The sequence below is a fragment of the Salmo trutta genome, chromosome 12 (assembly GCF_901001165.1).
Source record: "Salmo trutta chromosome 12, fSalTru1.1, whole genome shotgun sequence".
NCBI lineage: Eukaryota > Metazoa > Chordata > Actinopteri > Salmoniformes > Salmonidae > Salmo > Salmo trutta.
In genome coordinates, this window is record NC_042968.1 from 20,804,284 (window position 1) to 20,830,268 (window position 25,985).

The 25,985-nt window shown below is 44.1% G+C and overlaps 1 protein-coding gene across 1 annotated transcript in view; it reads left to right on the top strand.

Annotated features, from left to right (window-relative positions):
- Nucleotides 1-24,791, top strand: part of LOC115203152 (RNA-binding Raly-like protein) — a 69,692-nt gene extending 44,901 nt beyond the window's left edge. Inside the window, exons 3-7 of the mRNA XM_029767567.1 lie at nucleotides 13,661-13,711; nucleotides 21,532-21,701; nucleotides 22,064-22,177; nucleotides 22,824-22,975; nucleotides 23,582-24,791. Of these exons, the coding sequence (XP_029623427.1) occupies nucleotides 13,661-13,711; nucleotides 21,532-21,701; nucleotides 22,064-22,177; nucleotides 22,824-22,975; nucleotides 23,582-23,620 (526 nt within the window). The 3' untranslated portion in view covers nucleotides 23,621-24,791. The remainder of the gene's footprint in view (nucleotides 1-13,660; nucleotides 13,712-21,531; nucleotides 21,702-22,063; nucleotides 22,178-22,823; nucleotides 22,976-23,581) is intronic.
- The last annotated feature ends 1,194 nt before the right edge of the window (nucleotides 24,792-25,985 follow it).

A 25,985-nucleotide genomic window follows, 5' to 3' on the forward strand; every position in this document is an offset into this window, starting at 1 on the left:
GTGTTACTTTAACACTATTTTGGTGGGTTAGATATACACACTAAGAAAGTGTTAAATGGAACACTGTGGGTGTTTAAAATTCTGATCTCAAATGTTCTGTGTAGGAGCCTATAGAATGCACCCACTTGGACTGTGTTCAGTACTAAACTATATACAGTGCAAAAATGTCAGTGTACTGTGCTTCACTGTGTGTACTGTGCTTCACTGTGTGTACTGTGCTTCACTGTGTGTACTGTTCTTCACTGTGTGTTTGACACTGCATGATACTCTGCCCCCCTGCTGTGCACAGTCTAATCTCAGAGTGTACAGTACAGATAGTTGTGCCAGAGCGCAGAGGAGCCCTGCTAAATCCCCCGTTTACCAACGCAGGAGCGGTCAGCACTTTTCTCTAATAGCCCTCTAAACACAGCCCCAGTGGAGAGAGAGAGAGAGAGAGACATGGGGAGGTGAAAGAGAACCCTCTCCCTGGTCTCTGAGGTAGTACTCAGGTAAACAGTCACACCGAAACAGTCAACAAGGGCATTACCCTGCTCTCTCTTCTTCATATCCCTCTCTCCACCCCCCCTGCCTTCTGGATTGGCACTGAGATGCCTTGACCACCGTTCTACTCTGAGATGCCTTGACCACCGTTCTACTCTGAGATGCCTTGACCACCGTTCTACTCTGAGATGCATTGACCACCGTTCTACTCTGAGATGCCTTGACCACCGTTCTACTCTGAGATGCCTTGACCACCGTTCTACTCTGAGATGCCTTGACCACCGTTCTACTCTGAGATGCCTTGACCACCGTTCTACTCTGAGATGCATTGACCACCGTTCTACTCTGAGATGCATTGACCACCGTTCTACTCTGAGATGCATTGACCACCATTCTACTCTGAGAAACAGCCAGCTAAAACAGCCAGCTATAGTGTTTCCCCCAACTCTATAACCTAGCGTGCCCGTACAGCACTGGACAAGCCACAGCAGTGAGATTGATGTCTCTTACCTCCACTACGTCCACGTTAGTAGCAAGAAGCGGAAATGTCCTGCACGGCCAGCAGGAAAGGCTCAGTACATCAAAGAGAAGTGTAGAGCTGGCAGAGAGCAGTGAGGCGCAACAAGCTCAGTAAAACACACCTGAGTTAAGGCTTCAGAGTGTTCCATTCCTCTATCACACTCTCCTTTCTGTGTCAGACTGGAGACTTGGACTGGGCTCTCTGGACATTCTCTTGTAAGAGTTGAGTGTGAGCATGATTGTACGAGTCTCTGACCGTTGGCAGTCATAACTCAGGGCTGATGCTCCTCCCCTGTGTTTAAGAGGCTAGTTCCATTCCCCTGCATTAGACTGATATGATTTACACCAGCACAGCACGGCTCAGGTCGGAGTGGGAACTTTATCTGAACATAAATCACCTGATACCTGCCTACTAGGGCCTCCAGGAAGAGAGGGAGGGAGACAGCACTTCACAACTAATACACCAGGGAGGGAGGGGAGAGTGGGAATGAGAAAGGGAGAAGGAAGTGGAAGGAGAGGGGGAGGGAGGAGGAAGTGGAAGGAGAGAGGGAAGGAGGAGGAGGTTGAAAGAGAGAGGGAGGAAGGGGTGGAAGGTGGGAGGAAGAGAGCAAACAGTGGAAGGATTGTTCTACGAAATTAGTCCCTTTTGAGTAGTGTCACTTGGTGGGGGAAAATTTGTGTCACTTGGTGGGGGGAAATGTTTGTTTTTATTTTACTTAATTTTTACATTCCGTCATGAAGAGCACATATTCAACTTAATAAAAAACACATTTTCCCATCTCAAGAGGTTAAATAAATAATACTATAGTAAGTGCTTATTAAGTGCCAAATAAAGTAACAGGGTTGACCTTAACAGGGTTGACCATAACAGGGTTGACCATAACAGGGTTGACCATAACAGGGTTGACCTTAACAGGGTTGACCATAACAGGGTTGACCATAACAGGGTTGACCTTAACAGGGTTGACCTTAACAGGGTTGACCATAACAGGGTTGACCTTAACAGGGTTGACCATAACAGGGTTGACCTTAACAGGGTTGACCTTAACAGGGTTGACCATAACAGGGTTGACCTTAACAGGGTTGACCATAACAGGGTTGACCTTAACAGGGTTGACCATAACAGGGTTGACCTTAACAGGGTTGACCTTAACAGGGTTGACCATAACAGGGTTGACGATTTAATCTTAAATCAGTCATAAATGGAAGCTTGTGTGCAACAGGGATGGGCAATTGAATGCAAGGTTCACAATATAAATTAAATTAAACCATTTCTAGCCTGTCTATGGGTAACAGGGTTGACGTGTTATGTTTGACCCACTCAGTTTCCCACCACAGAACACCAGAAAATGGCCAAAAAGAGTAGAACCAGCTCATCTGATTTTACAATAGGATTTGACTATTAGATGTTCAATGTTTCTTTAGATTTTTTTGGGAGGAATAGTTTCACCATGTTAAAACAATAAATCATTTCATGCAGCTGTAAGGACCGACGCTGGAGATGAGAAGCAGGTACAGGGAGTCAACATTTAATATAGCACAGACAGTAAACAGGACAGGGACAGCATCGGCACTGTGTAACATAACGACATACGAACATTAATGCTGAAGCACGGAACAAAGTTTGGGAACAGACAGATATAGGGGAGGTAATAACACAGGTGATTGAGTCCAGGTGAGTCCAATAATTGCTGATGTGCGTGACGGGGGAAGGCAGGTGTGCGTAATGATGGTGGCAGGAGTGCGTAATGCTGGGGAGCCTGGCGCCTGCATGCGCCAGGGAGGGGGAGCAAAGGTTTGGCGTGACAGCAACAGGGTTGACCTTATTTTTTTAACCTTAATATGAATCACTAATTACATGAAATAAATAATACTCTTCAGAAATGACTTTGTCAAAGCAACAAAATATCTACGAGTTCTTCTCCACCCCTGTTTCAGTAAGAATCTGAGGAATAGGGCTGGAGAAATATAACCACTCTCAAATTCATAGACAGAGCTATGGAAGTAAGGACTGACCATCCATGATATCAAAATGATAGTTTTAACCATGTTTTGAGGCTGTATAGTGTGTGCTTCCAAACATTGGAGTGACAAACGTAATATTTTGGGTTCTGATGGGGTATGACCGTTGAACTAAGCTCATGAGGCATTTATAAATTATATTCTTCAATATGGGAACATTTCATTAATCCAGAAGTCCCAAAATGGATGAAGCAACTGCAGATTGCCCCTTAGAGTGAGTTCAAATCTTCGTAGATGTCACAGAGGGTGCACAGAGTGAAATGTCAAAATGCTGAATTTTGGCACTTTAGCAAGTCTTTATTCATATAAAAAATCGTATTTATTGAATTATCCATGTGGGTTATATTTAAGAAACTTAATTTAATATAACAGGCTTTTAAAATTCAATATTGGGGCACAATTTCTACTTAAAATATCAAAGGGACGCAAAAGGGTCTCATTTCATGGAACGACCCGGAACAGCAGAACAATTATTACGCTGAAATCAGTCTTCTGTGGCTTCTGACCCATCCCCCCTGCCGTGTGATTGGGCAAAATGCCCTCTGACCCTTCCCCCCTGCCGTGTGATTGGACAGAGGGGGCAGATTGGGCTTGGTGCTCTGGAATACATTCAGAAATATGTGCTCTGTCTGGCCCATTGCCCCACTCCCCAGCCAGATGAGCAATTAACCATCACAGCGAAAACCAGAGAGCGAGAATAAGAGGAAAAGGGAGGGGGGAGAGGGAAAGGGGGAAGAAAGTGAGAAAGCATGCGTGCGTACGTGTGTGCATTTGTTCGTGAGCTGCAATCCATCCTGTGGATGATGTGGGACTGTGCTCACTCTTCTCTGGGGCTCGTCAAACACAGATCAATATGAACACTTGACGCACACCATTACACTGATGACGACAAACTACTGGGACAGAATGAGAGGGGGGAGGAGGGCAGGATATTTATGAGTGTTTGGTTCTAGGGGAGTTGGAGTGAGAGTAAGGTTGTGTCCTTATGCCATGGGATGACTTGGCTGTTAGTGTGAAGAGAGTAGATGAGGGCACATGTTCCTCCCTAGGCTAATCCCCTAAGAGCAATGAGCACATACTCATGAGGCCAGTTTTCTGATCAAAGGGATTGATCAAATCAAATCAAATGTTATTAGTCACATGCACTGAATACAACAGGTATAGACTTTACAGTGAAATGCTTACTTACAAGCCCTTAACCAACAGCGCAGTTAAAAAAAATATGGATAAGAATAAGAGATAAAAGTAACAAGTAATTAAAGAGCAGCGGTAAAAAATAATATATACAGGGGGGTGCCGGTACAGAGTCAATGTGCGGGGGCACCGGTTAGTTGAGGTAGTATGTACATGTAAAGTTATTAAAGTGACTATGCATAGATGACAGAGAGTGGCAGTGGTGTGGAGAGGAGAGGGGTCAATGCAAATATTCTGGGTAGCCGTTTGACTAGATGTTCAGGAGTTTTATGGCTTGGGGGTAGAAGCTGTTTAGAAGCCTCTTGGACCTAGACTTGGTGCTCCAGTACCGCTTGCCGTGCTGTAGCAGAGAGAACAGTCTATGACCAGGGTCGGTGGAGTCTTTGACATTTTTTAGGGCCTTCCTCTGACACCGCCTGGTATAGAGGACCTGGTGATCATGGCATCCTGTTTATATCAACATATAGTGTGTGTAGGGATGTGTGAGTATACGCTGTGTGTTAACAGGGGAAGTCTCAATGCCACAGAACCACAGACAGCACCTCCACCTTCCACATCTGCACGCACACACACATGCTATGCGACCAGCAAGGGGAGATGATTTGTAGCCAGCCATGTCTAATGGATTGCCAGGGCACTCAAGAAATAATGAAAATAAATGAATCAGCCTTTAGTGACCCTGCTGTCCCTGCACTGCCTTTTAACACACACACACACACAGCTGTAACGATGTACAGTACACTGAGAGTCGGGAAGCAAGTTCAGGACGTGAATACATTTAAGAAATAAACAAACCCAACAAGAAACACGAACAGCGCACCAACATGACAGAGGGAGTGACATATAAAGGGCAGGTAATCAAGGAGGTGATGGAGTCCAGGTGAGTGTCATTATGCGCAGATGCGCGTAACGATGGTGACACGTGTGTGTGTGTGTGTGCCATAACGAGCAGCCTGGTTACCTAGAGGCTGGAGAGGGAGCACACTGACAACAGCCCCTTCACTGAGCTGCCTCTCTCTCTGTCTCTCTCTGTCTCTCTCTGTCTCTCTCTGTCTCTCTCTGTCTCTCTCTGCCTCTCTCTCTCGCTGTCTCTCTCTGTCTCTCTCTGCCTCTCTCTCTCTCTGTCTCTCTCTGTCTCTCTCTGCCTCTCTCTCTCTCTTTCTCTCTCTGTCTCTCTCTGCCTCTCTCTCTCAATTCAATTCAATTCAATTCAATTCGCTTTATTGGCATGACGTAACAATGTACATATTGCCAAAGCTTACTTTGGATATTTACAATATAAAAAATAAATAAAAATGAGAATCAAAAATTGTCAACGGGACAACAGTAACAACAATAACCAACGGGCAATATAACCATACATTCAACAATAACAATAATCATACAGTTGAGGACATGTGCAGGTTTATTGGTCTGTCAGACACTGTCCCTCAACTTATGGCAGGCAGCAATGTAGTGCGCTGCCAACCCACAGCTCTCTGCGTCCTCCCCCAACAGGATGGGTAGCCTATCCTCATCAGAGAGGTCTTTAAAACCTTGAATAAGGATTTCAAATTTGGGGAAATGACACTCTCTAATTGTTTTATATTTTTTACATTTTGTCAGGAAATGCAGCTCCGTCTCAGGTTCTGCTGTTGTGCAGTGGTTGCACAGCCTTTCCTCTACAGGGAGCCAGGTTTTCCTGTGTCTACCCTTCTCAATGGCAAGGCTGTGCTCACTGAGCCTCTCTCTCTCTTTCTCTCTCTGTCTCTCTGTGTCTCTCTCTGCCTCTCTCTCTTTCTCTGTCTCTCTCTGCCTCTCTGTCTCTCTCTGTCTCTCTCTGCCTCTCTCTCTTTCTCTCTCTGCCTCTCTCTCTCTCTTTCTGTCTCTCTCTGCCTCTCTCTCTCTCTCTTTCTCTCTCTGTCTCTCTGTCTCTCTCTGTCTCTCTCTGCCTCTCTCTCTCTCTCTCTCTCTCTCTGTCTCTTTCTCTCTCTGTTTCTCTCTCTGTTTCTCTCTCTGTCTCTTTCTCTCTCTGTCTCTCTCTCTCTCTTTCTCTCTCTGTCTCTTTCTCTCTCTCTCTCTCAAATACGTTTCCACTCACAAACTCAGAGACCATTATGTCATTAAAGAGAACCATTGTGTGATTGGTTTAATCAAGGTGGTTGTGTTGCTGGTTGAGTAGTGCTGAGCGATTAACAGAAATGTCAGTTATTTTTTGTTTTTTAAACAATTAATTGACCAACGTTGGTTCAGTTATTAGAATTCACATTTTTTTCTGTGAGCTCAATGCGTATTTTCTCTAGAAATAAATCAGATCAAGCCCGAACTGTGTAATGTAGTAGGTAGTTGTAGTTTCCAACAGGCCAATATTCTACTAGTTTAGCACAGAACACGTGGCAATTAACTACAATGACCACCATCCCTTGCGCGCCTACTTGTCCGATCTATGCGTGGGAGACAAAGACAGAAGACAGAAGAACGTGTGCTCGAGAGAGATAGAGAGCAGTTGCTTCACGAGGTATCTCTATCCGATAATACATGATCTAAGTGATTGATAGTTGATAGTATTCAGCAGTCATAACATTATTCCTTATTAACTTTGAAGAACTACTAAAATAGGGATTTTGTCAGACAGCAGAGGCAGCAGCTCTATAGAGCTATAAATACCCTTGCGACAGGGGGAAGGGAAGCTTCTTGTGTGCAGGGGCAATTGAATGCAAGCTTCACAAAACAAATGAGATTGTTAAAAAATGTCTAGCCTGTGGTTACAGTGGCGAACTTAGCATGTAAATCTTGGTGGGGCAAAAAAACAACATGTGGGATGCATGCCAGCAAAGCCACAACACAACACAACACTAAACAATACATATGTTGCACTATACCAATGCTACACCTGGCTATCAGCGAAGCCTTGTCTGGCAGAGAAACAGTTCATTCAGCCTCATCTACATAGCTAATATGGCTGACTTGCTTAAACAAATGTGGTTTCTACTGACAATTGAGATGTACAAGTTATGGCATAAGGGGACAACAAGAGTACAAGAGGCAATCTGTAATTTCAATTAAGACATTAATGAGTGAGGTAGGACAGACGTAGTCAATATAACTATTTGTTCAGCACTTTTGAAATGTACAGCAATATAATTCAAAACATGGGCCATTCTTAGTGTTTTCCCTGTACACCAAGTCAGAACCATTGGATAAATAAAGGGGGCATATAAGCAGACAATGAAAGCTCTTACAATATTTAATGATTACATTTCTCAAAATCAGGTTATAGGCTATGTGCACCACCAAGTCAGAACAGTAAGAAAAATGTATAGTTGAAAATATACAAAATTATTAGGGTGATGCACATGGGCTACTAACAGCTTACTACATAACATACACTTAGTATTACTTTCTTAGCTATAGTATACATATCTCCCTGGCATATTACATAATTTATGCAGCAGCATACAATACATTTTTGGACTCACCTTGTTGTACTGTGCTCATTTGAACAGGAAGGTGGCGCGGCGGTCCTTCGTGGGCAAATTTTGTCATCAAACTTTGTCATCAAAGTCTGGCATTCTCTGGATTTATGGTGGTTTCAAGACAACTGGGAACTCAAAAACAACAAAAAAGGTGAATCATGATGACGTCAGTGATCTTCAGGTCATAGCTCTAGAAAGAGGCCTGAGTTCCCGATTTTCAATTCCGAGTTGGATGAAAGTTTTAAAACGTGTTTTCCCAGTTGTAGCTCGTTTTTCCCGAGTTCCCAGTTGTCTTGAACTCACTAAAGTCAGATTTTGCAGTTCCAAGTTAGCAGTTGTTTTGAGCACGGCACAAATCATGCTTCATTGACAGCATGGCCAATGTTGAATGAGGAAAAGAGACCCTTAATCTTAGACTTGGGACCACACAGCCATTCCACTGAATAGCAGGCTAATGATTGCTTTGCTATACTTGCAGTTAGCCACTGATTCCTTCCAAACCACTTATTGTTGAATTAGCGATTTCCAACTTGTTGTGTAATGTTTATGCCCAATGAGCACCGATACGTTGTATCTATAATTTCTCTTCATTATTTATCTTCATATGACAAGGATTGACAAGGATTTAAAAGGATTTGGCAGTAGTTTGTCGACTTGATTCATGATGATGACTGCTAGCTAAGATCAGTACAATCAAGCCACTGTAGATATAACATGATTTGACGTCTTTTTATCTGTGGCCAATGACCTTGAGCCTTCTTGGATGGGCGCTTTTAATGTAACTCTATGGCAGCACCCAAGGGGCTTGAATTTTCGAGCTCTTCCCTTAGACTTGGCGGTGACGTAGTGTCTCCATGAGTGACAGAACACTGAGCCAATCATAGCGCAACGCTCTGTATTTTCTGTTGGCTTGCCCCACCACCCCAGAAAGCACTGAGGCAGGCTGAAACACCTGGATTTGGAGATGCCTTCCTCAAGAAAACAAAAAAGAGACCATGTTTGTATGCGGCTTTATTAACTAAATTATATATTTTTGTTGTTGCATTGTTTGCAAACTAATATGTGACACGTATTAATGCCAAAATCACATGTAAAACAGGCAAGCCTGTTTTTTTTGCTAAATATGTGGGGCTCAAAACAGCCCCACCTGCCCTGAATGACCGGTGACCAATGTATGGGTAACAGGGTTGACGTGTTATGCTCGACCCACTCAGTTTTCACAAAACACCCAAAAATGGCCAAAAAGAGTACAACCACCTGCTTTTAAACTAGGATTTGACTATTAGATGTTCAATGTTTCTTTTGATTAAATTATTTGAAAAGGAATAGTTTCACCATACAGTATTAAAACAAGAGTTCAGTTCACGTAACAGGGTTGACATTTTTTACATTTTTACCTTAACATGAATCACTAATCACATTAAATAAATAATCATTTTCAGAAAGGACTTTGTCAATGCAACAAAGCTTCCATTCCAGAGACCATTATGTCATTAAAGAGACAATCCAGAGTGTGATTGGTTTACTCCAGGTGGTTGTTGCTGGATGAGTAGTGCTGAGCGATTAACCAACATTTTGCTAGGTATCTCTTTCTGAAAATACATGATATAAGTGAGTGATAGCTGGTATTCAGCAGTCATAAAAGTATGCCTTATTTACTTTGAAAAACTCCAAAATAGTGATTTTGTCAGACAGCATAGGCAGCAGCTCTATGGAGATGAGAGAATGACTTAGAATTAAATAATAAAGTCATCAAATAAAACAAATGTAATATACACAACTGAAGTATTTTATAAAATGAATGTGAATAAACGATGGTTAATAAGTGATAAGCCGTAATCGGCAGTCACTACCATCATGGGACTTGTTTTATTATCTGTTGTTACAGCATTCAACCCACATAACACATAGTGCAATTAATAAAAAAATATATCCTTTTAAACCGAAATCAAAAACGTTGATTTTTTTTCATAGAATCGATCCAAAACCAAACCGATCTCAAAAAGCACTAATCGCTCAACATTATGGTCGAGAAATGTGCTGTGGTTCTAATAGATACTGTTTATGTCTAGTATTATTCAAACTTTTTCAGCGGGGACCCCATTTTTTCACCATAATTTCTGGGGACCCCATTTTTTCCCCCAAAATCCCACCCCACGCCAAATCTAACCTTAAACCTTAAAACCTTAATATTGGTACATTTAAAATTTTACATCAACAAATAACCTTCAATTCATTGCATTCAAAAATATATACAAAATTGGCTACCCCATTGAAGTTCCCCCGCAACCCCATTAGGAGAATACAACTGATTTATGGTCTCACAGCAGTCATTTTATGTCATGGTGACCCTTCTGGAGCAGGGAATCTGTCTTTTCCCCAGGCAGGTGGTGTTGCAATCACAATGCCTCTCCGTAGTGCTCAGCTAAAAGGATGATGATACTGTAATGCACTATGTGGTCTCCTGTGTTTTCAAACTGCAGGAAGGCACTAATACCTGACATGTCTGTCTGCTTGTCTCAGACTTGGTTGAAGAGTTTAGCCACTCTAATAACAGAAGATGGCTTGGATAATGGAAGAGGAAATGGAAATTGTTTTCTGTTCTGACTCTCTCTCTCTCCTCCCAGTGCTAAATGACACAGATTACCAACTAGAACATTGCTGCAGGGAAAGAAAATGATAGAGGAAAAAGAGGGAGAGAGAGAGTTAGAGTGAGTCAGTCTGTCTTAGTTTTCCTGCTGTGAGAGTTTGGCAAATAGTTGTTATTTTCTCTGTCTTCCGCTCGAGTTCCCCATTAGAACACAGAGCCCCTCATCTGTGCCGGGGACCGTGGCGCTGTTCTCTCTCCCGATTGCTCACTCCGTCTCTCCTCCCTGCCTGAGCACAGAACTTCTGTTGGCCGCCAGATCTGTTAGCTCATGGTGTTCTGCTGAGTACAGGGAATCTGCGGGTAGAGGTTGAGAGGTTGTGTTGTGTTCAGGTGGGTCCTATTAGCAGACTGAGTGGAAAGGTTCTGTTTGAGTTCAGTTTCAATGGTGGCTAAGTAGAACAGTTTTGTCAGGGTCTTGGAACTGGCTAAGTAGAGTGGTTTTGTTTTGGTTCAGTAGTACAACGCACATAAACCCTAATCCACACAGCCAACCCTGTACTGTGCAGACCCACACACACATTTGGACATGGAAAGAAACCTTCAACCAGAGTGTAGGGAAACATTGATGTCTTCCATTTCACATGAAAGGCCTACCGGTATTTAGAATAACAGAAGGCTTTCTGCAAATTGATCAGACCTCGAGCTAAATCATAAAACACAGTTGGGGAAGAGCGTGATGAGATGTAAATGTTGACACTTATTACAGATTATTTGAAGCTGTCAGAATCTGGAGCTCAGAAAAACCAACTGTCTTCAGACGAGGGGAGAAAACCAGAAACAGTTTGGCTGCGGGTAGCTGGAGGAGAATTCATTAGGAATTCACACACACCTCAGGTACACAAACACACACTTTTATACCAACACTGCTAGCTATCTCGACACTTCAGAGACAGGGTTGCTACATTCTGAATCACATTTACATACAGAGTGAGAGAGAGAAAGTGTGTGTATGTGTGTGCAGCACATCTGTCTGTGTGTCTGCACTCATGCATGTGTGTACTGTATGTTTTTAGCTGTGAAAAAGTGTTACGTTTAGTCTCCTGCTGTACTTCCTGACATGTTTACTGATACATCACTTTCCTCCAGTCAACAGCATGATTACAGCACTCAGACTCACCAGTCCCCTGCAGAGACAGATAGGACAGAGGGGCTTTAAGTGTGTGTGTGTGTGTGTGTGTGTGTGTGTGTGTGTGTGTGTGTGTGTGTGTGTGTGTGTGTGTGTGTGTGTGAGAGAGAGAGTGTGGACGTGATGAGAGTGTGTTATGTGTCTGACATTCCTCTGTGTGTGTACGTGGGTGTGATTTTGTCTGTGTGTGTGTGTGTGTGTGTGTGTGTGTGTGTGTGTGTGTGTGTGTGTGTGTGTGTGTGTGTGTGTGTGTGTGTGTGTGTGTGTGAGAGAGAGAGAGTGTGGACGTGATGAGAGTGTGTTATGTGTCTGACATTCCTCTGTGTGTGTACGTGGGTGTGATTTTGTCTGTGTGTGTGTGTGTGTGTGTGTGTGTGTGTGTGTGTGTGTGTGTGTGTGTGTGTGTGTGTGTGTGTGTGAGAGAGAGAGAGAGTGTGGACGTGATGAGAGTGTGTTATGTGTCTGACATTCCTCTGTGTGTGTACGTGGGTGTGATTTTGTCTGTGTGTGTGTGTGTGTGTGTGTGTGTGTGTGTGTGTGTGTGTGTGTGTGTGTGTGTGTGTGTGTGTGTGTGTGTGTGTGTGTGTGAGTGTGGACGTGATGAGAGTGTGTTATGTGTCTGTCATTCCTCTGTGTGTGTACGTGGGTGTGATTTTGTTTGTGTGTGTGTGTGTGTGTGTGTGTGTGTGTGTGTGTGTGTGTGTGTGTGTGTGTGTGTGTGTGTGTGTGTGTGTGTCTGGTTTGATCCATCTGTTTGAGAGACTCTGATGAACCCTGCTGATACCATCTGTATCGCCCACGTACTGTATGCTACTCACTTTGAGGTGATCATGTATTAGATTCAGTAGAGGCCATGCTGATGGTTCTATTTATACAGTGTATTAATATATGTGTAATAAATAGGAATTAGTATGGGTACATGAGTCACCTTTCAGGCACCTATAAATGCACTGCTTCTCTATGGTTGAAAGTTTTACAGAAGCAAAAGTGGAGGGTATTTGCTGATAATGTCTATGTTTGTGTGTGTGTGTGTGTGTGTGTGTGTGTGTGTGTGTGTGTGTGTGTGTGTGTGTGTGTGTAGACTTCAGGGCTGGGGTATCAGTGGTCAGGCAGGGATTAAACACACAGAGAAATGCTGAGCTCTATTTAACTACACACCAGGGTACGAGCTACTTACCATTAGGCTTAGTGTCACTCCTCTCTCTGCCCTGGTCCTCTCTACACACCAAACCGTATAGGGTAATCTAGAAACTACAACCTACAGCAAACTCTGCCCATATATTGTAGGCAAAGGTGTGAGCAATTTGAGTCTAATCAAACACACACAGAGATGCACAAACAAACACACACAGAGATGCACAAACTAGACTTCTAGTTAAACATGTACACACACACACACACACACACACACACACACACACACACACACACACACACACACACACACAGGCACATACACAGATGGGTGCATACACACCAAAACACACACACCTGACAGTCCATCCAACTTCACAGTAAATGAGCTGGAATATGTAGAAACACATAGAGTGCACAGCCTGTGGTCATTGATGCATAACACAGGACAATTTCTATGGATTTTCCACCTTGGGTGATGTGGCACAACAATTCCAATGTCTTTTTCCAGCTGGCTAGAAATCATGAACAGCATATTCCTTCCACTTGCCAGAGCCCTGCTCTAACTATGTACACTCTATTCCAGCAGCCTGCTTACAGAGTGGAATATCTCTGATGGCACAGTATATTTAGCTCACCTTATAAGGAACAGATCTGAAAGGCTGCTTGTATCATAGATAGATGTTGTTTGATCTCTCAGTTTTTCATCAGCCTGTCTTAACGTTCTGCTCTCGCAGAGGATGGATGACTTTGTTTGTGTGTGTGTGTGTGTGTGTGTGTGTGCGCCGTGCGTGCGTGCGTGCGTGTGCGTGCATGTGTGTCAGTAATACCTCTGTCAGTCAGCTGTGAAGATAGTTGTGAGCCTTTGTGTCAGGCCACTGTCAACTCACTGTCTCTCTCTCACTTTCTCCATCCCCCTCCCCTCTCTCTCTATCCTCCCCTCCTCTCTCTCTCTCTCTCTCTCTCTCCATCCCACCCTCCTCTCTCTATCCCCCTCTCTCTCTCCCTCTCTCTCTATCACCCCTCCTCTCTCTCTCTCTCCATCCCCCCTCCCCTCCCCCCCCTCCTCTCTCTCTGCAGATCTGACTATGACCTGGACTATGAGTGCTATCAGGAGGACCTCTATGACAGGTACTGTCAGCCCGCTCTGCACAGCCCCTCTCACACAAACCCTGAATGTTCAGAGTCAGACAGAGGAAAAGTCTAAAACACACACTTAACCCTCCTGTCTCCCCTGTCTCCTGTTGGCCCTCTCCCTCCTCCCCCTCCCCCTGTCTGTCACTGAACTGTCAGTCATGTGTCTCTGCTAATAGAGCTGCCTGTTACTGCCCACTAATCGTACCTTGGTAAATCTTCGCTCCACTCGGCCTGGCAGGTGTTTGAGGCACACGTATATAAACGAACAAACACACACACATACAATACCGTTAAAATGTTTGGGGTCACTTAGAAATGTCCTTGTTTTTGAAAGAAAATTTAAAAAATGTCCATTAAAATATCATCAAATTGATCAGAAATACAGTGCCAAGAAACTGAAGATCTCGTACAACGCTGTGTACTACTCCCTTCACAGAACAGGTCAAACTGTTTCTAACCAGAATAGAAAGAGGAGTGGGAGGCCCCGGTGCACAACTGAGCAAGAGGACAAGTTGAAGTTGATACTGTTGTTTTGCTGGTACTATTTAATGAAGCTGCCAGTTGAGGACTTGTGAGGCGTCTGTTTCTCAAACTAGACACTCTAATGTACTTGCCCTCTTGCTCAGTTGTGCACCGGGGCCTCCCACTCCTCTTTCTATTCTGGTTAGAAACAGTTTGACCTGTTCTGTGAAGGGAGTAGTACACAGCGTTGTACGAGATCTTCAGTTTCTTGGCAATTTCTCGCATGGAATAGCCTTCATTTCTCAGAACAAGAATAGACTGACGAGTTTCAGAAGAAAGTTATTTGTTTCTGGCCATTTTGAGCCTGTAATTGAACCCACTAATGCTGATGCTCCAGATACTCAACTAGTCTAAAGAAGGCCAGTTTGATTGCTTCTTTAATCAGCACAGTTTTCAGCTTTGCTAACATAATTGCAAAAGGGTTTTCTAATGATCAATTAGCCTCTTAAAATGATCAACTTGGATTAGCTAACACAACGTGCCATTGGAACACAGGAGTGATGGTTGCTGATAATGGGCCTCTGTACGCCTATGTAGACATTCCATAAAAAAAATCTGCCGTTTCCATCTACAATAGTCATTTACAACATTAACAATGTCTACACTGTATTTCGGATCAATTTGATGTTATTTTAATGGACAAAAAATTTGCTTTTCTTTCAAAAACAAGGACATTTCTAAGTGACCCCCAACCTTTGAATGGTAGTGTACACATAGACAAACACACACACACACATACATCCTGTGCACGAACACAGATCATGTGCAAGCATACACACACACACACACACACACACACACATAGACACACACACAAAGATAAACACTCCCAAAACACACACATCAACTCAATTTGTAAGTCGCTCTGGATAAATGACTTAAATGTAAATGTAAACACACAGAGAGTTGCTATGTGCTGTGTGGCCTCTATAAGGAATCCAGTCAGGTTGTAAGCCACTCTAACCCTAGCTGAGTCTCTAATAATTATGAATCAGCTTAAACTGTTCTTAGTGCAGCAGCTTATATTACAAGTCCCATTAAAGCTCAGGTTAGTTTTCTGTGGCTCACAGCAGATGTTCGGCCGTGGGTCAGGGTGGCTACATTACAGTAACTGAAGCATATAGAGAATTAACTCTAGGCTGGAAAACTGCCATTAAGTTGACTTTCCAGCGCTACAGTACTGTAGATGGTACTGTGTTTTGACATGGAGTTGTGGGGTGTTTTCACTACAGCTCCAGCCAAGAGATCATGACCTCAGTTCAGATTCCAAGCCAGAATTTGACAGTCAGTCCGGTTCAACACAATTCATTTAAGTTTAGTGCGGCCCTACCCAGTTCACAGTTCAATCCCGTTCACTCCACTCCAGTCTTGCTCAATACCTTTCAGTCTGATGATCTCTGATCCCGTCGGATTCTGTCCATATCAGTCCGGTTTAGTCCAGTTCCGCATGGCTTAACCCAGGCCAGTCCTGTTCAGTCTGACTCAGTTATGCCAAGTCCAGTTGAGTCCGGTTCTGTCTGGTTCGTCACCCAGGTCAGTCACTCAGGTAATTGCTGTGGGAGCTCTCCACCTCCCTCAGGCACACTGAAGGTGACATGGCTCATTCATAAACACAGCACTCAGCACATCTGAATAAAGAGTGCTCTCTCTCTCTCTCTCTCTCTCTCTCTCTCTCTCTCTCTCTCTCTCTCTCACACACACACACAAACACACTCTGAACAACCTTGTTGTCCTCTGTGTGAGGTACTCAGATGCTGTAGATGTAGGCATGCACAGAAGAGTTGAGGACGTCCTCTGTGTTTGTATTTCTATCTTCAGTTTAAACAAACATGCAGAAAGAAAATAAGAGAGTATAAGGATGATGGTTAGAGAAACAGGCTGTCCAACATAGAGATTACACCTCCACCTCCCTTTCTCTATCTCTCTCACACACACACACACACACACACACACACACACACACACACACACACACACACACACACACACACACACACACACACACACACACACACACAGTATTGTACAGCTAACCTTGTGGGGACACAAAATTCAGTCCCATTCAAAATCCTATTTTCCCTAACCCCTATCTCTAAACCTAACCATAACCCTAACCCGTACTCTTACCCTAACCCTAAACTTAACCCAAAAACCTAACCTTAATCCTAACCCTAAACCTTAGCTCCTGACCCTAAAACTAACCATAGCTCCTAACCCTAATCCTTAACGTAATTCTAACCCTAACTCTAATTCTAACCTTAACCCTAAACCCCCTAGAATTAGCATTTGACCTCATGGGGACGAACAAAATGTCCCCATTTGGTCAAATATTTGTTTGTTTACTATTCTTGTGGGGACTTCTAGTTAAACATATTCACACACACACACACACACACACACACCCACACACACACACACACACACACACACACACACACACACACACACACACACAGTACTGTAGCTGTGAGTTGACACTGTCATCTTTTCTTTGCATTTTGTTGTTTTGCCGCGCTCTGCATTTTTCTGTCTTCACAAAGGAAAAAACCCTCACCACTGATTTTCAATTTGCTTCAAACACGGTACATGATTTTGCCCTATGTGGCTGGCTAGCTCCATCGACAGCTTGTGTGTGTTAGTGTGTGTGTGTGCGTGTGAGTCTGCATCTGTTTGTGTGCATATGAGAAAATGTCTGCCTCTACACACACCGATAACAGCTCTAGCAGAGACAAAGCCTCTCTTATAATATCTCTTCTAATCCACACACAAACACACGCACACGCACACACACTTACACAAACACTTAAACACACTCTCGCTCTGTTTTCTCTAATCCTCACACATCCAGTCTCTCATTGTCTGTTTCACCAGCTCCTATTCTCTGAAACTACACTTCAAAGTCGTTGTAGCATCACACTGTCTATCTCCTTCTGCAAACTCCACTAAAGGACTTTAAACTCCCAGAAGTCTTTAGTCTCACAGCGTCTCGGCTCAAAGGCAACGGTCGCAGCCCTCTCACTACATTGGTGGCCGGTTGATATACTTCATGCACAGTGAGGTGGCTGTATCTGGTTATATAATGGTAATACATTCTCCTGAGACAGGGGAACTGAAGTGTGAGATAGATTTAGGTAAAGGGGTAACACACGTTCCTCAACTGAACGCTAAAGTATTGTCTCTCTCAGCGACTTGCAGCTCAATCACTGAACCCAAACTGACATCACACCTCAAGGCTTCCCGACTGGCATCCTGTTTGCAGCTGGATTAAAGTGTGTTTCTCTCTCCTCAGCAGTCTGCCTGGAGCCTTACTGCAGAGAGGGTGGCTATCTCCACACAGCCCTGCCTATGTAAAGGCCACTCAGGCTTACTTAGGACATGTAAATAAACACTAACCAATCTGTCCATGAGTCTCTGAGCCCTGCTCTGCTGTAGGCTACACTCAGGGCACAGGAGAACAGGGCTATGGTTCCTGGGGTGGGTTTTGGTGGTGCAGGATCTTCTTGGTGTGTATGGAGGGTGATGTGTCCTTCTCTCTCTCTCTCTCTCTCTTGCTTTCTTTCTTACTTTCCTTTTCCCCCTCCTCCTCCCTCCTCTCTCTCAGTTTTTAAGAGCTGGAGCCAGTGCCCAGGTCTCTGTCTGTCTGGCTCTCAGCCCTAATTGCTCTCTGATGCTATAAGCAGATACCATATGAAAGGCATTCAGGTTGGAATGTGACTCAGTCTGACTCAGTCAGTCTCACAGGATTAAATTAGGTGGCAGAGCTTATTAAGAGGTTAGGATGAAAGCCAGCCCTTAAATACTGTAGACTGGAGCCAGGTAGACAGTCCTGTACTTCATTTCAGAGTGGAAGACTTTCATTAAAGCTGTGGTTATAGGGCCTACAGGTTAACATAGGTCCCAGTCAAGCTGAGACGAAATTGACTTACAGCCCATTATTGTTATCTGACTGGAGTGCTGACTCCTGTAAAGTGTGTGTTGTGTGTGATTGCCTAGCTCTGACCCCTCGGAGGAATCTGATTGGCTGACTGTGCTCCTGTGACCCTTTTCGGGAGTCTTATTGGTTAGTTTTTAGCCTTTACCAGTAGGTTGACATGTGTCCTTCCCCCTGGCTGATGATGGATGACCAGTGAGTGGTCGCGTCTCTCCAGGGAGGTATTGGGGGTGGAGATCAATGACTGTCTTAATCAACATGATTAAAATGCCACCTCTCTCTGTCACAGCCTCTGGCCTCTCCACACACACACACACACACACACACACACACACACACACACACACACACACACACACACACACACACACACACACACACACACACACACACACACACACACACACACACATAATATACACTCTCCCATGTTTCTGTAACTGCTATAAAGCGAGTGTGTGATACACTCTCTCCTGTCACCTGCTCCGCTGCGCTGCCAGAGAGCTTTTGATTGGCCCTGACAGAACCAATTAGATTTAGCTGTAGATAGGGATACGGAGCTAGGCGATGGGGGAACGAGGGAGGAGAGGGGGGGACTGACAGTGGAGACTGATCCAAATCTAACTTCTGTCACATAGTAGATCTCTCCCCTCCTCCACATCTCATCTCCTTTCCCATTTTCTCCTTGAATCCCTCCGTCTCTCTCCTCTCCTTGAATCCCTTCATACCTCTCCTCTCCTTCCATCCCTCCATACCTCTCCTCTCCTTCCATTCCTCCATACCTCTCCTCTCCTTGAATCCCTCCATACCTCTCCTCTCCTTCCATCCCTCCGTGCCTCTCCTCTCCTTCCATCCCTCCATACCTCTCCTCTCCTTCCATCCCTCCATACCTCTCCTCTCCTTCCATCCCTCCATACCTCTCCTCTCCTTCCATCCCTCCATACCTCTCCTCTCCTTCCATCCCTCCGTGCCTCTCCTCTCCTTCCATCCCTCCATACCTCTCCTCTCCTTCCATCCCTCCGTGCCTCTCCTCTCCTTCCATTCCTCCATACCTCTCCTCTCCTTCCATCCCTCCATACCTCTCCTCTCCTTCCATCCCTCCATACCTCTCCTCTCCTTGAATCCCTCCATACCTCTCCTCTCCTTCCATCCCTCCATACCTCTCCTCTCCTTCCATCCCTCCATACCTCTCCTCTCCTTCCATCCCTCCATACCTCTCCTCTCCTTCCATCCCTCCATACCTCTCCTATCCTTCAGTATGTTCAGTCATTAGTAGTCATTACACTCATTAGTCACTTGTATTTTGTTTGTGTTTTGTCACATGATGTGGTGAGACTTCCAAATCCAGTGGCACTGTTTTCGTGTAGGGTAATACTATAATGGTTGTGTGAGGAGTACCGGGGGTCTTCAACCTGTAGGGTAATACTATAATGGTTGTGTGAGGAGTACCAGGGGTCTTCAACCTGTAGGGTAATACTATAATGGTTGTGTGAGGAGTACCGGGGGTCTTCAACCTGTAGGGTAATACTATAATGGTTGTGTGAGGAGTACCAGGGGTCTTCAACCTGTAGGGTAATACTATAATGGTTGTGTGAGGAGTACCAGGGGTCTTCAACCTGTAGGGTAATACTATAATGGTTGTGTGAGGAGTACCAGGGGTCTTCAACCTGTAGGGTAATACTATAATGGTTGTGTGAGGAGTACCAGGGGTCTTCAACCTGTAGGGTAATACTATAATGGTTGTGTGAGGAGTACCAGGGGGTCTTCAACCTGTAGGGTAATACTATAATGGTTGTGTGAGGAGTACCAGGGGTCTTCAACCTGTAGGGTAATACTATAATGGTTGTGTGAGGAGTACCGGGGGTCTTCAACCTGTAGGGTAATACTATAATGGTTGTGTGAGGAGTACCAGGGGTCTTCAACCTGTAGGGTAATACTATAATGGTTGTGTGAGGAGTACCAGGGGTCTTCAACCTGTAGGGTAATACTATAATGGTTGTGTGAGGAGTACCAGGGGGTCTTCAACCTGTAGGGTAATACTATAATGGTTGTGTGAGGAGTACCAGGGGTCTTCAACCTGTAGGGTAATACTATAATGGTTGTGTGAGGAGTACCAGGGGGTCTTCAACCTGTAGGGTAATACTATAATGGTTGTGTGAGGAGTACCAGGGGGTCTTCAACCTGTAGGGTAATACTATAATGGTTGTGTGAGGAGTACCAGGGGTCTTCAACCTGTAGGGTAATACTATAATGGTTGTGTGAGGAGTACCAGGGGTCTTCAACCTGTAGGGTAATACTATAATGGTTGTGTGAGGAGTACCAGGGGTCTTCAACCTGTAGGGTAATACTATAATGGTTGTGTGAGGAGTACCAGTGGTCTTCAACCTGTAGGGTAATACTATAATGGTTGTGTGAGGAGTACCAGGGGTCTTCAACCTGTAGGGTAATACTATAATGGTTGTGTGAGGAATACCAGGGGTCTTCAACCTGTAGGGTAATACTATAATGGTTGTGTGAGGAGTACCAGGGGTCTTCAACCTGTAGGGTAATACTATAATGGTTGTGTGAGGAGTACCAGGGGTCTTCAACCTGTAGGGTAATACTATAATGGTTGTGTGAGGACTACCAGGGGTCTTCAACCTGTAGTGTAATACTATAATGGTTGTGTGAGGAGTACCAGGGGTCTTCAACCTGTAGGGTAATACTATAATGGTTGTGTGAGGAGTACCAGGGGTCTTCAACCTGTAGGGTAATACTTTAATGGTTGTGTGAGGAGTACCAGGGGTCTTCAACCTGTAGGGTAATACTATAATGGTTGTGTGAGGAGTACCAGGGGTCTTCAACCTGTAGGGTAATACTATAATGGTTGTGTGAGGAGTACCGGGGGTCTTCAACCTGTAGGGTAATACTATAATGGTTGTGTGAGGAGTACCAGGGGTCTTCAACTTGCTCAACTTCATTTCCTCATTCCCTATCTGGGATATCCTCTGCCTCACCTTATCAGATACTATTTCTTATTATTTTCTCACTTGTGTACACATTCTGTATGTGTGTGTATATTCTCTCTGCTTGTCAGATCGTATTACACCATCCTGTCAACCCTCTCCCCCTGTGTCCTTCATCATAGGAGACATACATTCACAAATACACACACCCACCCGTGCACACATCCATCCAACCAGGTGATAGACATCACTGTCCATACACGCAAACACACACACATGCTTGCTTGCTCACACACTCACTCACAAACATCCTGTCACTGTACTTTTCTGACATGCGTACACATACACATCTAGTCACACTGACAATACTACACAAAGTACTAGTAGGTGGTGTGTGTGGATGTTTCCCTCTTCAGGATGTATGACTACCAGCGTGTGCCAGCTTCCCTACCTCCCCTGTCCCAGGGACCTAGCCTGGCCAAACGACCCCGCTCCTCCTCCACTTCCTCTGGGCACAGACGCAGCCGAGACAGGCCCCCCTCCAAGAGCTCCAGAGCCCACTCCACCAGCTCCAACAGGGCCAAGTGTGAGTAATACACACACAGTCACACACACACACACAGTCACACACACACACAGTCACACACAGTCACACACACACAGTTACACACTACACTCAAGATGGTTCTCTCATTACAACACTTCTATAGCAGCCTCTTTCCTTAATGGATCCTAGCCAATCAGGTTGCATTATTAGCCCAAATCAACAGAGCAGAACCAATAGGCAGTGTATATGCTGTTCTAATACCCACCCTCATCACCTTGATAGTCCTTATTACCAACACACTCACAGAAACTTGCTTTGGATCCTTTTATTCCTTCTCTCCCCCTCTCTCATTCTCTATATCTCTCGTCCCTCTCCCTCCCTCATCCTCTCCCTCCTTGTAGTGCGGATGGAGGAGCTGCAGGTCATTAAGAGGGAGCTGACTCTGATAAAGACACAGATTGACGGGCTGCTCGACAACCTGGACAGGATGGACACACAGAGGCAGGACCACACAGGTGAGACAACCAATCAGAGAGAGAGACAGAGGAGTGGACAGGTGAAACAGCAGTAAAGCATGATATGGGAAGCCACAGTGTGTGCTTTAACCTGTCCAGTTCTTACGAATCAGCGAAGAAGAATGACAGTGAGATAAGGAGATGGCGAAAGAAGGCTTATAGGAGAATAAATACAAAGCCCTTCAGGGAAGTGTTGAAGCTGCTGCTGCCCTCATGTGGCCACATGGACAAACTGCATCTTTCTCCTTTCTACGACACACATACCATACCGACAAATAAAAAAAGAAATGTGTGTGTCATCTCATCCTTTCTATCTCTTATCTGTACACGATGCCTTTGGGTGGTTGACTGATCTCATCTCCATATTTATTTATTCCAACGTAAATTACGATCCTCCTCCACTACTGTACCTCATCTCTACTTTCTGTCTCCCTCTCCCCTCTCCTATTTCTCTCTCTATCGCCCCATCTCTCCCTCATCCGGTCATTCTTGTTCTCTCCTCTCGTCTGTCAAATCGTGCATTGCAGTTGACCATCAATGGTTTAGATTGAAAGTGAGCACAGGCACACCAACACTGATCTGCCCTGTAGAGGGAACTTAGTGAATGTTCACTCCTATTCACTCCCTCTCTCTCCGTGTTTTTTAGGGTCTCCTGTGAGGGAGGGCAGCCTGGCTGGGTCACCGTACTCCCCCTCCGCCAGCAGCGGTGAGCGCTCCCCCTCCCCCCTGTCCCCCCCACGCCGCTGCATCCAGAGAGAGAGCCCCGAACTGGGGGAGGCCAGCGACGATGATCACACGGTAACTGGCTTGATGTCTGTGTGTGGAGAATCTCTGGATGTGAGTGGGAGTTCTTTCTCCTTGTCTCAGAGCGACATGAGGGCCTAAGCATGTCCTATGGTTGGCTGTGATTTAGTAGCTGTCAGAGTGATTTGCCATGCAACAGAAATAGTGCTTATCTCCACACACATACACACACAGAAACACACACACAAACACAAACACACACATACACAAATACACACAAAGAGAACACTGGCAAGAGCATCAAATCCATAGCCATTTTGAGTAATATAAACAAATCAATAGCATGCCACTTGAAGATCTCATTCTGGGTTCATCTCACACACAGTTCACAATCATAACTGACATTCAACTCAAACACACAAAGAAAATCTGAGAGTAAAAGCAAGAGAGAGAAAGAATGAGAGATTGAAAATAGGACAAATGAAAGCAGGACAGGAAGCTCTTACCCTGACAGATGAGTGGGTGTTTATATAGAAGACTATTATCCTCCAGACCTTCCTCATCACTGTGTATAATCACCCTGGAGAGGGGGGCCTTACCTGAACAAAACACTCTTCGGTGTTTTGACACACTGTTGCTGATTGAGTGTGTGTGTTACAGATGAATAACCACAGCTCTGACCCTGAGGACGAGATGTGAGGATGGAAACAGAGAAGAAACGGAGGAGCGCCAGACATAGAGGAAGAGAACATCTGTCTTGTCAAGAAGTTACCATGCCAACAACTGATTCAGAGGCTCCACTCCTGTCTAACCAACCAGTTACATTGTATTCTACATCCACATATACATCAAACGGAAATACACACAGACACACTACTGCGCACATCACTTTGTGTTCAGAGTTAATAAATCCTGCCATTATATTCGTTAGCCTCTTTAGGTTCTAAATCATCTATTCCTCCTCTCTCTGTCTGGTAAGGGCATATGTTGTATGTGTGAACAGCACACACACAGACACACAGGCACACACACACACACACTGTAATTACAGTTTATCAGAAATCAACTCCATGTATCTCCCTCGGATATTCCCCACTGAGATCAGCTCACCACACACACACACACACACACACACACACACACACACACACACACACACACACACAAACACACAAACAAAACACATTTTATCTGTAGAGTGTAATTATTAACCAGAACAGGAAGGTGAAATAATTTCCATATTTATAATTTTCTTATGCTCTTTTTAGCACGTCTTCATATTTTCCTGAAAAACATTCTGATTACCAGTCCGTATAAATTTGACCTGCATATTGAGAGACTGAGGTTTTTTTAAATGAGCATACTATAGATGTCACAATCATAGTTTTTCAGTGACTTGAGTTATTTTGTTATCTGTATGTCATATCAGTACCAGAGCATGAGCTCATCAGTTTATACTTGTCCATCAGTTAAAATCCCCCCGGTTATGTCTGTGTAATGTTATCTCTCTGCTGTATTACTACCTGTCTCTATAAGGTATGAGGAAACAGTAGCCCATCTCTTCCTCTATGTACCTGGCGCTATGAGCTGAGGAGTGGCCCCGGCCCGGTCCATGTGTAATATTGTGTATTACTGTAAAACTTTACTGTATTTGGTCAGTTGTACGATTTTAATCCAGCATTTTGTTTTAGGGTTTTTTATTTGTTCATGTTTTTTAAAGCGAGAAGAAAACAACAATGATAATTGTTTTATTATAATTCCAGTGGTGTTAGATGTTTTGTTAGTTCTGTTTGCATTCATGAAGAAGCCAAGTGGAAACACTACTCACACTGTCACAGTAGTAAAGGTATTTTCATATTGATTAAAAACATCTCTGGGAGTGTTTTCTTTATCATTGTGTGTGTGTGTGTGTGTGTGTGTGTGTGTGTGTGTGTGTGTGTGTGTGTGTGTGTGCGTGCGTGCGTGCGTGCGTGCGTGCGTGCGTGCGTTTGGTTTTACTATCCTTGTGGGGACCAGAAGGAAAATTTGGACAAGTGGGGACATTTCGCCAGTCCCCGCAAGAAAATTGGTTATTTTAGACATAGGGGTTAGGTTTAGGGGTTAGGGTTACAATTAGGGTAAGGAGTCAGGTTTAAGTTTAGGGTTTGGTGTTAAGGGTTAGGGAAAATAGGAATCAGTTGTTTGGTTCCCGTGTCTGTGTGTGTAATAAAGGGAAACAGGATAAAAGGCAATGCTGTAGTGTGTGTAACTAATGCTGACTGAACAACAAACATTGTAAAGCTCAACATCAGACACAGCGGAATGTGTGTAAACTGTGTGTATACAGTATGTGAGTGTTACAGAGAGGATGGGGAAAGCAAGATGCTTTTTATCTTTCAGAATCACCTTTATTCGCCAAGTACATTTAAACATACTCCGAATTTTACTTGATGATATGGTGCTGCAGCTGCTAGTGATAGACAACATTTAGAGACAGAATACAGACAGTGGAGTTTCAACAAAGTTTACATACAGTACATTTGGAAAGTTTTCAGACCCCTGGACTTTTTCCACATTTTGTTACGTTACAGCCTTATTCAAAAATGTATTAAATAAAAAATGTTACTCATCAATCTACACGCAATACGCCATAACGACAAAGCAAAAACAAATGTTTGTAGTGTCAAAGCTTGTAGTGTCGTACCCAAGAAGACTCGAAGCTGTAATCGCTGCCAAAGGTGCTTCAACAAAGTACAGAGTAAAGGGTCGGAATAGTTATGCAAATTACATTTTTTCGTTTTTATTTATTTTTGCTAAAATTTCTAACAAAAACTGTTTTTGCTTTGTCATTATAGGGTATTGTGTGTTGATTGATGAGGGGGAAAATCTATGTAATCAATTTTAGAATAAGGCCTAACAAAATGTGGAAAAAGTCAAGGGATCTGAATTCCTCTGAATGTACTGTACATTATATATAACTAGCTTCTAAACTGGATTGAAAGGAAAATAAAGCAACTCATAGAGCAGTGTTGGGATGTTTTTAAGCTATGTTATTCACCCTGACTGAACCGATATTAGGCTACAC